Genomic DNA, 10,732 nt, shown 5'->3' with positions numbered 1-10,732 from the left:
TCAATATAATCCCTAACCCTATGGTGTCAGAATGTGTGATTTCTGGCTTTTAAAAAATGTTTCCACTGTACTTTTTTTTTGGACATCACACAGTACACGACATGATTATAAGTCAAAAAGAAATATATATAGTCATACTGCCTCTGTTTTCTAGATAACTTTGATGGATTTCTTTTCAGGATATATTTTCATCTTTAAAATGATAACGAATTATTTTAGTAAGAACCTTTTAAAAAAACGAAATTAAACTTGCAAACAGTCTGTCAGCTTCATAAAAGAACCTCAGTTCAGTTTTTTCATGGGGCAAAAAACACATTCCCAGAAAAGTCACAAAGACAAAATGTATAATGAAAGCTGTCATGGCGTTTTTATCTTTGAAAGAAAAAAACAACAAAAGCCAACAAAAAATCAAAACAAAACAAAACAAAAGTAATTAAAGTAATCTAAAACCAAACAGGCCTAATATATAAAAAAAAATAAGTCCCTAAAGTCTGTATGTTAACATAAGATGTTCTATAAATCTAACAAGAAAAAACAGCACACAATTAAAAATAATATGATGTTCTTTCTTTAAAATTTAAAAATATATATAAATATAAACCTACTGTACAGCAAGTCACTACTTCTGTATCAATTTCTTTATCAGCTCACCTGGAGTTGCCGATTGTCTGGATATTTTTCACACTGTGGTATTTCATTATTTACTTTAAAGTGAGGTATTTCACACCCACAAAGAATAATTTATACATATAATATTAACTATCAACTTATTTTTTGCTCATGGCAGCCTCAATGTCCATTTGTGACTTTAGTTTCTAGGTCATAGGTGCTGAGAAGTACACAGCTGTGAGATACCGTGTTCCATTCATCCATTTCTCCTCCTTATCCAGCCACAAATATCTAAATATAGAGGTTATATTTACCTCTATAACCTGACCAAACACATGCACACAAATTTCTGAGAACACAAGATAACTTTTTATTTCATGTTTTTTTTCTAAACCAAAATCTAAGTGTATAAGTGTGTTTTGGTACATTGGAAAGCCACACGAGTACAATATACATATTATTAGGATTTTTTCTATTTAGGTGCATGATTTATATCAAGATTTTAAAAAGAAAGCTATTCCTATGTTAATCTGGTCTCCAACCCAACGACCCACCAAAGAGATTGGCTCCTCGCTAACCAATAGGATTGCCCAGAGAGCTGGGCAGCTCTCTCTGTGGATATAAATTAGAGCTCCAGGTGAAGTCCTCTCATCTAAAGGATCACTCAGCAATCATGAGGTCTCTGGTCTTTGTTCTGCTCATTGGAGCTGCTTGTGAGTGTGAAGTTTTAAGGCTTTTCTCAGATCACACCTTTATTCACCATAGCTTTATTATCTCAAATTTCATATGTTTCTGTGTCCAATCAAATAGGTTTGATTTATGCATTTGACTGGAAATCAAACAGCATAGATGTTTCACTCCTGATGTAAAAGTGTAGGAGTAAACAGTTTGTTTACACTTGTGTTTTCAGTTGCCCTGGATGACGACAAGATCGTCGGAGGGTTTGAGTGCACACCTTACTCTGAGCCCCATCAGGTGTCTCTGAACTCTGGCTACCACTTCTGTGGTGGCTCCCTGATCAATCAGAACTGGATTGTGTCTGCTGCTCACTGCTACAAATCGTAAGTATATTTCAGTAAGATTTTAAATCTTATTTAAGTGAGTGATCCACAATTAATATTTGTTGGTAGTTTCTGAGTGTTTGAATCTATTCTTTCTGTTTTTCAAATGTTTTCAGTCGTATCCAGGTGCGTCTGGGAGAGCACGACATTTCGGTCAATGAGGGAACTGAGCAGTTCATCGACTCCTCCCGTGTCATCCGCCATCCACAGTATGATTCCTGGAATATTGACAATGACATCATGCTGATCCAGCTGAGCCAGCCTGCCTCCCTCAACAGTTATGTGCAGCCTGTGGCTCTGCCCAGGAGCTGTGCTCCCGCTGGCACCATGTGCACAGTCTCTGGATGGGGCAACACCATGAGCTCTAGTGAGTAACTTCTGCACGTTAGCAGTTTAAAGTTAAAAATGTTTCATGACATTTGGTTCCATCAGCATGAATCGTTGTTCATCCATACTCTGTTTCAAACATTGCAGCTGCTGATCGGGACAGGCTGCAGTGCCTGAACATCCCCATCCTGTCCTACAGTGACTGTAATAACTCCTACCCTGGCATGATCACTGACTCCATGTTCTGCGCTGGATACCTGGAGGGAGGCAAGGACTCTTGCCAGGTATGTAATAAGTCAAACCTGCAACTGTCCCCTTCTCGAATAGTAAAGCTTTCTTAAAATGCCACAAGAGTGGACGTATCCCACAATGACAACAACACATTTAATTTATATTTAATTAGATTTAAATAATAATTTCTTGACATCCATCTTTGTTTTCTTTACTTTTATTTTCAGGGTGACTCTGGTGGTCCTGTTGTGTGCAAGGGTGAGCTGCAGGGTATTGTGTCCTGGGGCTATGGATGTGCTGAGAGGGACCACCCCGGTGTTTATACCAAGGTAAAGCTAAATAAGTTCTTGATTGTCAACAGCTATGTGAAAAAAAGTTCTCATTGTGGAACTTTCATCATTCCACCATCCTCTTTTTATTGGAGATTATGTACTGGAATTTCAGGAGCAGGAGTCCTCCAAATATGCTCCTTCCAGCTGTCATTTATATAGCTTCCCCCAGTTCTGCAAGCTGATCATTCTCGTTTACGTGCCCCACCGTCCCTCCCTCCTTGTTTTCCATTCTTTAACTTCTTTACTTTTATTTAGTGCATGGGGATCTGCTAGGCCCGGGAGCCATTGCCAGTCCACTTCGAGGCCTTCCCCAAACCGCAGCTCAATTCATGTCAAAGCATTCACTTTTACCCACTAAAACACTCTCAAACCTAAAATGAGGACTTGGGCCCAGCTAGTGAAATAACAAACATTGATCTGTTTCCTTTCACAGGTCTGCATCTTCAATGACTGGATCGAGCAAACCATGGCGAGCTATTAAGTCTGATCCTTCAATCATCACCTTACTCCACTGAATTTAGTTTTTTACCAGTTTAACTCTACTCTGTTGTAGAGTTCTGGTGCAGTCAGTTTTCATGTAAATCAATAAAAACATACAGACTGAGTTTTGTTTGTTTTGCCATTTCTTTGCCATTTATATATTTGGCAACAAATATTTTAAAAAGGACTTTATGATCATCATCATATTTACAGTGTAGCAGGCAGTTCTTTACAGTACTGACCTTTAGAGAGTCAGTTTAGAGAGATACTAATGTTTACTATTGAGTTTCCTTTGATGCATTTTAGTTGTTTATTTAGTTAGTTTGATATTTAAAAGAAATTGGTCAAATTTGAATCCAAATTATTATTATTACATTATAATTACAACACCAAATCCACACTGGCATGTTGTGTAGTTTTGGACCCAAATTCATTTGAGGTAGACAGAAAAACAAAAAGCCGACCTTTTATTTGGTGATTTAAAAAGTCTAAAAGGACAGATACTGTTAGAGGCATAGAACAGAAATCCAATAGCTTGCAGAAAAATTTAGAGGAAGAATAAATGGAAGAAAGGACCATGTAGTACAGGGAATGAGGCACAGTAGAAAACAATGACAAGACAAGCAGACAAACAGGAAGTCATAACACCCCCCCCCCCAAGGCAATACAAACAAAAAAACAATACACAAGACACTTACAGATACAAAAAACTGAGGAAGCAAGAATAATTCATTTCATTTCTTTCACACATGGTTCAACAGTGTTTCGAATCATTAACGTTACGACAAAAACCAAAATGAAAACGGTAACAGTAACTCAACTTGAAGCAGATAGGCTACAGCAGCAGGACAAAAAATACTAGGTGTCACACCGGGCAGCTATTATCAGGAACCCGAGGCTACAGTGCACTCTGGCTCACCATAACTGAACACAAGACTGTAAAAATGTTGCCTGTTCTGATGAGTCGATTTCTGCAGCAAAATTGAGATTTTGAAGTCAAAATTTGGCACAAACTACATGAAAGCATGGATCCATGCTGTCTTGTATTAGAGGTTTAACCTGGTGGTGGTGTAATGGTGTGGCACACTTTGAGCCCTTTAGTGCATTTGTTACCATTAAAATCAATCTAGTCTTAGCAAGATGTAACTAATGAAGTGGCTCGAATTTTAAACTTAGGAGTCCAGAGTCAAAAACATAACCAGTCAAATGGACCATGACAGTTGAAAGGTTTCTCCCTCTTCTTCGTAAACACACAGACGCATCTAAATGCTGATTTCACACTTTTTTCACACTTTTTTTTCACATTTTTAAAATTTGTTCTAAAACCCTCTCAGTATTTTAGTAAATATGCCAAGAACTTCATCTGCAATATAGAGTCAGATTCTCACACATCATTAAAGGATGGATGTTTGCTTTGGTTGTTGCACATTAATGATTCCATTTCATTTTCCTGCATTTGAATTGTGAATAAGTTAATTATAAATGAATATGCAAAATGATTTTTAAAAAGGACTTTGAATTTTACATTCTGCCATTAATTTACTAATCAGTCTTCGTCTCATATTCCATTTAATCTTCTCATGTCTGTCACACCACAATCCTGGAAAGAGCACTAATTTCTGTGAAGAGCGCATTAGAAATATTCCTGTACAACTGTCCACTGGTTTTGGAGTGATGGTTTGTCTGATCTGACACAATCATCAACTCAGGACAAGTGAATGATGGCTGTCTATTCTCTGCTTCTGCTGACCTTTCATAGACAAATTCTGTGTGTGTGTGTGGATGAATTGTGTCAAACAAGCCAGTTTAAAAAGTAGAGTTAACTACAGTGCTTGTTTTTTTAACCTTCAGGTCCTTTTCTTTTGATGCTTTTAGACCATCAATAAAAACCCTTTAATAGCAGCACACGTTGCCTCAGTTCTTTAAAAATTACAAATAATTTAAAAAAAAAAGAAAACACTATATAGCTCTAAAATTTAGAGCTATATAGAGCAAATGCTCTAAAAGGAGTCGGGAACAACTCTGAACGTTCTGCTTTTGACCGAAACGATCTGTCAGGGGTCTGTGACCCAGAATTTATTGAGTTTATTTTGTATTTTTGATTTCTTATGTTATATATATATATATATATATATATATATATATATAGGAAATATGTTAAGTTGTTGTGTTATTAGTTAGGATTTATCCATCCATTCCCGCTTATCCTTTTTCAGGGTCGTGGAGGGTGCTGGAGCCTATCCCAGCTGTCATAGGGGGAGAGGCAGGGTACACCCTGGACAGGTCGCCAGTCTGTCGCAGGGCCAACACTCGCACTCACATTCACACCTATGGGCAATTTGGATTATCCAATTAACCTATCCCCACAAGACGCATGTCTTTGGACGGTGGGAGGAAGCCGGAGTACCCGGAGAGAACCCACGCAAACACGGGGAGAACATGCAAACTCCACACAGAAAGACCCTGGCCTGATGGTGGAATTGAACTCTTGAACCTTCGTGCTGTGCAGCTACAGTGCTAACCACCGTGCCACCGTGCTGTCCTTAGGATTAGTTAGGACGTAGTTGAGTTTTATTCTACTTTTTAATCTATGTTTCTTGATTTAAACGTTTTTTCCTGTCGTCTATGCAGTTTGTCTTGACGTCAGTGTTTTTCTTTCAGTTATGCCGGTGTGTTGGTGTCTCCCAGTGTTCCATGTTCTAATTGTCAAGCTTGTGTTGTCATGTCTACATCTCTCTTTGTTTCCTGTTTTTTGTTTTGTTTTTTGGTGGTGTTTCGATGTTCAAGGTGTTTCATTTTAATTTCACCTGTGGTGCCATGTTCATTTGTGTCAACTGTGCTTCCCCAGGTATTTCCACTTCCATAGCTGGACTGGCCATCGGGCATACCGGGCATTTTGTTTTTATGGACCGATCGTTTTATTTTTTTTTTATTTTTGGAAGGGTATAAATAATGAAAGGTGTTGGATTGGCCAATTGGTCATGATCGACTCTGGGCTGGACCAATTACAGCCGAGGAGGTCGGATGCACCCTCCCCCTTGTTTAGCAATCTTATAGACGAACTAAAGAAAATGGAGAACAAAAAAAGGAAAGGAGGTGCAGAAAAAATTAGGGCCAAAAAGAAACAAGCCCTTCAGGCAGACGCTGCCAAAGGTGTAAAAAATAACTGAATTGTTTGGCGGTAGCTATGGCATAGCTTCCACAGATTTAGCAACATCAGCAAGTGGTGGAGGCCAGCAGGTGGATAAGGGAAAGGGGAGGCAAGAGGAGGAGAGACCCGAGGCGGCCGCCGGTCATAGTGGCAGACGAACTGAACTTAAGGTAAGAAGTTATGACCTGCTGTCTATCTGTGTCAGATATAAACCAAGTTTAGTTGTAGTTTGTTTTCGTTGTGCTGACTTTTTACAGTCGCTTAGAATAACTGGTACTGCGTACTAGCTAGCATGACGGAGTTTATATACTGCTGGGCGGGTGCTATGAAGTTACTGATAGTAAATTTTATTTTATGCTTAAGGTTAGTTTCTCAAACTCCTCAAAATCTTAACAGATTGTGCCAATCCTTACATGTTGCACCAGGCTGATTTATCATCAAAAGTGGAGAAGTCTGTGACAGAGGAGACAGAAGAGCAGCAGAGAGAGATGGAGCGAGAGAGAGAAATAAAAGACCAGGAGAGAGAGATGGAGAGATGACTTTATGTCATCCATGAGGGATGCATTTGACATATGTTTCACATATTATAGCCCAACAAGTTACTTATAGCAATTTAAATACGAGCAATCAGTTTTTGGTAAATACCAGAAATCAGTTTTTGGCAGACAATCACTTTTTGGCACAACACCGGCTATTGCAGTTAATAATACAACAGCTTCTTGCCATTTTTTGTGTTTCTTTTTATCGCTGTGTAACTGAGTTCAATTGAAGGCCTGCATGCGCTAGTACCTCTTGCCACAAGTTCCCAGAATCCTTTGCGGTTTTACCCCTGAATGACGTCACATTTTTGGTGGGCCGGTCTCTAGTCAAAATGCCCGGGCCGATTTTTTGTCCCAGTCCAGCCCTGTCCACTTCCCTCATTTTCGCTCTGTGTTTTTAAGTCCTCTGTCTTCCTCTGTTCTTTGTCGGGTCGTTTGTTTGTCTTATTGTCAGGTCATGTCATGTCAGGTCACGTCACAGAGTTTTTGCTCGTACTCATGCTCATGTTTAAATTTTTTCACTTTTATGTTTTGCATGTTCCTGTTCAGGTTCATGTTCTTGTCTCTTGCTGTTGTTTTATAGCTGGTTTAGTTCTTTCCTAGTTTAGGTTTTAGTTTAGTTTCGCCCTTGTTTCGCTTTGCCTTGTTTCTTTTGTTTTTGGACATCAGTCTTCTGTGTCTGCTTTTCGGTCCGTAAACACACCGGCGTACCCCGCCATGACAGGATCTAGTGATGTACTGATGTACTCATGGCTTTTCTGCACCTTATATCTATGATCATTAATTGCTTTTTTTCTTTCTTCTTTTTTTTTAATATAGTATATAACAATTATGTAAATAAGTTTGTTTTTTATGCTGTTTAGGCAACAAATATTTGGGAGAAAAAAATGCATCCCCAAAATAAGCGGCCAGGAGGTAAAGCTTGTCCAAGCATCTGCACACTTTAACATTAACTATGACTTTTTTCAAAGGTCCATGTTTTGAAAAGACACTTTGGAAAAATGCCTTATATCTTCAACTACAGGTCTTCATGAAATCTCCTTGTGTGTTTCTGCCACCAGATCTTCTGTTGAAGTAAACACTTCTTATAAAACTTTCGATCTTACGTGCTGCACAATAATTTTCAATATTTAGTATTTACTGTTATATTCACATAGGGGGTGGGGGAGTACAACTTCTGACAAAACCGCATCAAAAGCATGCATAAATAAGTTGAATATAAAAACTGTTTCCATTGTTGAATGAAGCAACTTTATGTGTTGAGTTTTGCATCAGTCACTCATGATTGTAAAAGGGTAGCCACACTTTGACACAATAATTACATTTTTTTAATATGAGACATTACAGAAATGTCTTATAGTAAGACATTTGCCAAAGTGGCAGAAACATTACAAATAAATACAAACATATTGATGCAGAATAGCTGATTTTATTTATTGTGCCCTCAGATTGGTTTTTCCTTGTGACTCTGTCTTAGCCTGCTGCTTTTCTTTCTGACACTACCCACAACCACCTCCGTTCTCTGTCTCCTTCAATTTCAATCTCTCTGTTTTCCCTTCTCTCGTGAAGTTCTAGAGATGACAGTCTAGCTGTATCGAGAAATAGTGTCATTGATCCAGGAAACCAGAGAGCAGACTTTGGTGTAGACACCTGGAAGGTTGGGCTCAGCACAGCCCACGCCCCAAGAGATGATTCCCTGCAGCTCCCCATTACACACCAGAGGGCCACCAGAGTCCCCCTGAGCAGGGGAGAGGAAGCGTATGAAGAGAGCAGGGTTTGTTCATCATCTCATCTCATTAAGGTTTACTAATGAGTATACTATTCAATGGTATACTATTCAAGTAACTGGGTAAAAATACCTGACAAGCATCCTTGCCCCCTTCCAGGTATCCAGCACACATCATGCTCTCAGTAATCCTTCCAGGGTAGGAGTTCTCACAGTCGTTGTCAGACAGAATTGGGACTTCTACACAATGTAGCTCATATGAAAATTCTGCAGTTGAGAGAAAGGAGAGGGGATTGTTATCTTTACTAAAGTATTCAGAGCATCTGTGTGCATCACAACCACATCATGCTTGCATGCCAACAATAACTGGCTTCTGAAACTGGTGTAAAATAAGTGCTCTGCATTCATTTTTTATTGTTTAGAGTCATCACATTAAGCCAAAAACAAGATTTCTACAGAAAAGATTTCTTAATTATTGAAGGCTTTAGTTCAAATGTCTTCATATCTATGAAACGTTTTAACTATATTTTTTAAATTTACCAAGGTTTGTGAGAAAATTCTTAATATGTTGCCAAAAGCAAGTCAATTTTTCAAAACCTTTTTTGTCAAAATCAGGTGGGCCTTACCTTGACCAGGGAATGTCTGCCCCCATCCAGATGCTGTGCACATATCCCCAGGTGTGGGGCAGGCTTTGGGTAAAGCAATAGGCTTGACGTACTCGTCCACAGTAACAGGGTATTTCAGTTTCATCAGCATGATGTCATAGTCTAGGGTAAAGTAATCAAAACTCTCATGTGTGTAGATGTCGTCAATTGGCATATACTGCTCTGTGCCCTCAGTATACCAGATTGTATGTTCACCCACAATGGCAACATGGGTAGAGGGTCTGAAAAGCAAGCAACAATTAAATTATTACAGTTCTCTTAGACACACATAGCAAGAATTTTAAGATACAAGAAGTCGGTACAAACATTTTCCAGCAGTGGGCAGCAGAAATGACCCACTGGTTGTTAATGAGAGCACCGCCGCAAAAGTGGTAGCCCTCATTGAGGGATACTTGCCAGGGTTGAGAATGAGCTGGACACTCGTAACCCCCCACAATCTTGTCATCCAAAGGGACTGCAGCTGTAATATAAAGGAAATACAACAAAGTTCTACTCATCAAAGTTAAAAATCTGTGTTACTCTAAAATCTTTGAGCATGATGCAAATAGTCTTTACCTGCAGTGCCCAGGATCATGAAAACAATCAGACCAATCATCTTTTAGCTTGCTCAAGAGCAGACTGGATGCGACTGACCTGTTATTCACTGTATTTATACATCAGCTTCTCTGTGACCTTCCATCCACCCCTCGCCCTGGACACCTTCATTTTTCCATCCACCTACAAACCTGCCCACTAAAGTCAACAACATATCCCTTTTTAAAAAAACACAACTTTGTCTTATTTTTGACAGTCTTATTTGCATACCTTCTATTTATGTTGGTGACAGGTGCAGAAATGATTCCCCCCCCCCCTTTTTTAAGCAACTATCAACTACTGTGTTTGTACATACTGCCATAATTCAGGAAAAACAAACAAACAAAACAAACAATGTAGGACTGCTTTTATTTTCTTGCTCCTGAGAGCACAGATGGTTTCTTTCTCACTTCATTTGGCTTTTATACAAACATGACCAAAAGCAGACCCAAACATTGACACGTTTGAGCATTTTCTATATTTTTTAAACAGAACTATCATTCATAAAATGTTTTGACAGCAATCATGTCTGTAATAAAAGCCATTTCTCCAGCACAACTTTATATGTATTGTATTTTCTGCACAAAATAATGTTTAGAATTTTTTTTTCTTGAAGAAAGGACAAATCTTTCATATCTGACTTTAGTATCCAGGTAACAGATGTCGACATGTACGTACAGACTAGTTTTAGCAATTAGGGGGTTAATTCATTGAAATTTATACGATAATTAAAATGCCAGCATATAATTTTTGATTTGGGGTTCCGGAGTCTTACGATTTGCTTTATAAAATATTGCACATCATTACTGTCAGTAAGAATTTACAGGAAAGCTTCCATACGAGAGTTCAGGCTGTGAATGAAATACAGACTTTCAAGCTCAAGAAGTCTAAAGGACATTGCACACGCACGCACGCACGCACGCACGCACGCACGCACACACGCACGCATGCACACATCAAGGCCATTCACTCAATCACGCACACACACATACCCACCTGCAAACGACACACAAAGACCCCCACCCCCCTTCCCAAATG

At 38.9% G+C, this 10,732-nt stretch overlaps 2 protein-coding genes across 2 annotated transcripts; one reads left to right on the top strand and one right to left on the bottom strand.

The window, feature by feature from the left end:
* Positions 1–1,243: 1,243 nt before the first annotated feature.
* On the top strand, positions 1,244–3,159 carry LOC146622794 (trypsin-1). Its single transcript, XM_085366407.1, has 6 exons — positions 1,244–1,322; positions 1,520–1,670; positions 1,787–2,037; positions 2,145–2,281; positions 2,456–2,557; positions 2,994–3,159. The coding sequence occupies exons 1-6, from the start codon at positions 1,283–1,285 to the stop codon at positions 3,039–3,041; spliced, it is 729 nt and encodes a 242-aa protein (XP_085222533.1). The 5' UTR covers positions 1,244–1,282; the 3' UTR covers positions 3,042–3,159.
* A 4,962-nt stretch (positions 3,160–8,121) lies between these two features.
* On the bottom strand, positions 8,122–9,739 carry LOC146622793 (trypsin-2-like). Its single transcript, XM_085366406.1, has 5 exons — positions 9,677–9,739; positions 9,428–9,581; positions 9,083–9,342; positions 8,590–8,723; positions 8,122–8,468 (listed from the first exon to the last, which is right to left on the bottom strand). Exons 1-5 carry the CDS (start codon positions 9,714–9,716, stop codon positions 8,316–8,318), a joined length of 741 nt encoding a protein of 246 aa, XP_085222532.1. The 5' UTR covers positions 9,717–9,739; the 3' UTR covers positions 8,122–8,315.
* Positions 9,740–10,732: the final 993 nt, after the last annotated feature.

Source organism: Diplotaxodon limnothrissa, linkage group LG11 (genome assembly GCF_057381915.1).
Source record: "Diplotaxodon limnothrissa isolate DT_005_m linkage group LG11, D_limnothrissa_male_GT1.1, whole genome shotgun sequence".
NCBI classification, from domain to species: domain Eukaryota; kingdom Metazoa; phylum Chordata; class Actinopteri; order Cichliformes; family Cichlidae; genus Diplotaxodon; species Diplotaxodon limnothrissa.
This window is presented reverse-complemented; position numbering and strand designations above follow the sequence as displayed.

Bases quoted from the DNA above. Each gene is read 5' to 3' on its own strand.
- LOC146622793 (XM_085366406.1), bottom strand. From the start codon at position 9,716: ATGATTGGTCTGATTGTTTTCATGATCCTGGGCACTGCAG. The intron at 8,724-9,082 runs GTAAGGCCCACC...TCTCAACTGCAG, and splicing joins GCAGACATTCCCTGGTCAAG to AATTTTCATATGAGCTACAT. The intron at 8,469-8,589 runs GTATTTTTACCC...TCCCCTGCTCAG, and splicing joins GGGGCAAGGATGCTTGTCAG to GGGGACTCTGGTGGCCCTCT.
- LOC146622794 (XM_085366407.1), top strand. From the start codon at position 1,283: ATGAGGTCTCTGGTCTTTGTTCTGCTCATTGGAGCTGCTT. The intron at 1,671-1,786 runs GTAAGTATATTT...AAATGTTTTCAG, and splicing joins GCTGCTCACTGCTACAAATC to TCGTATCCAGGTGCGTCTGG. The intron at 2,038-2,144 runs GTGAGTAACTTC...CAAACATTGCAG, and splicing joins GGGCAACACCATGAGCTCTA to CTGCTGATCGGGACAGGCTG.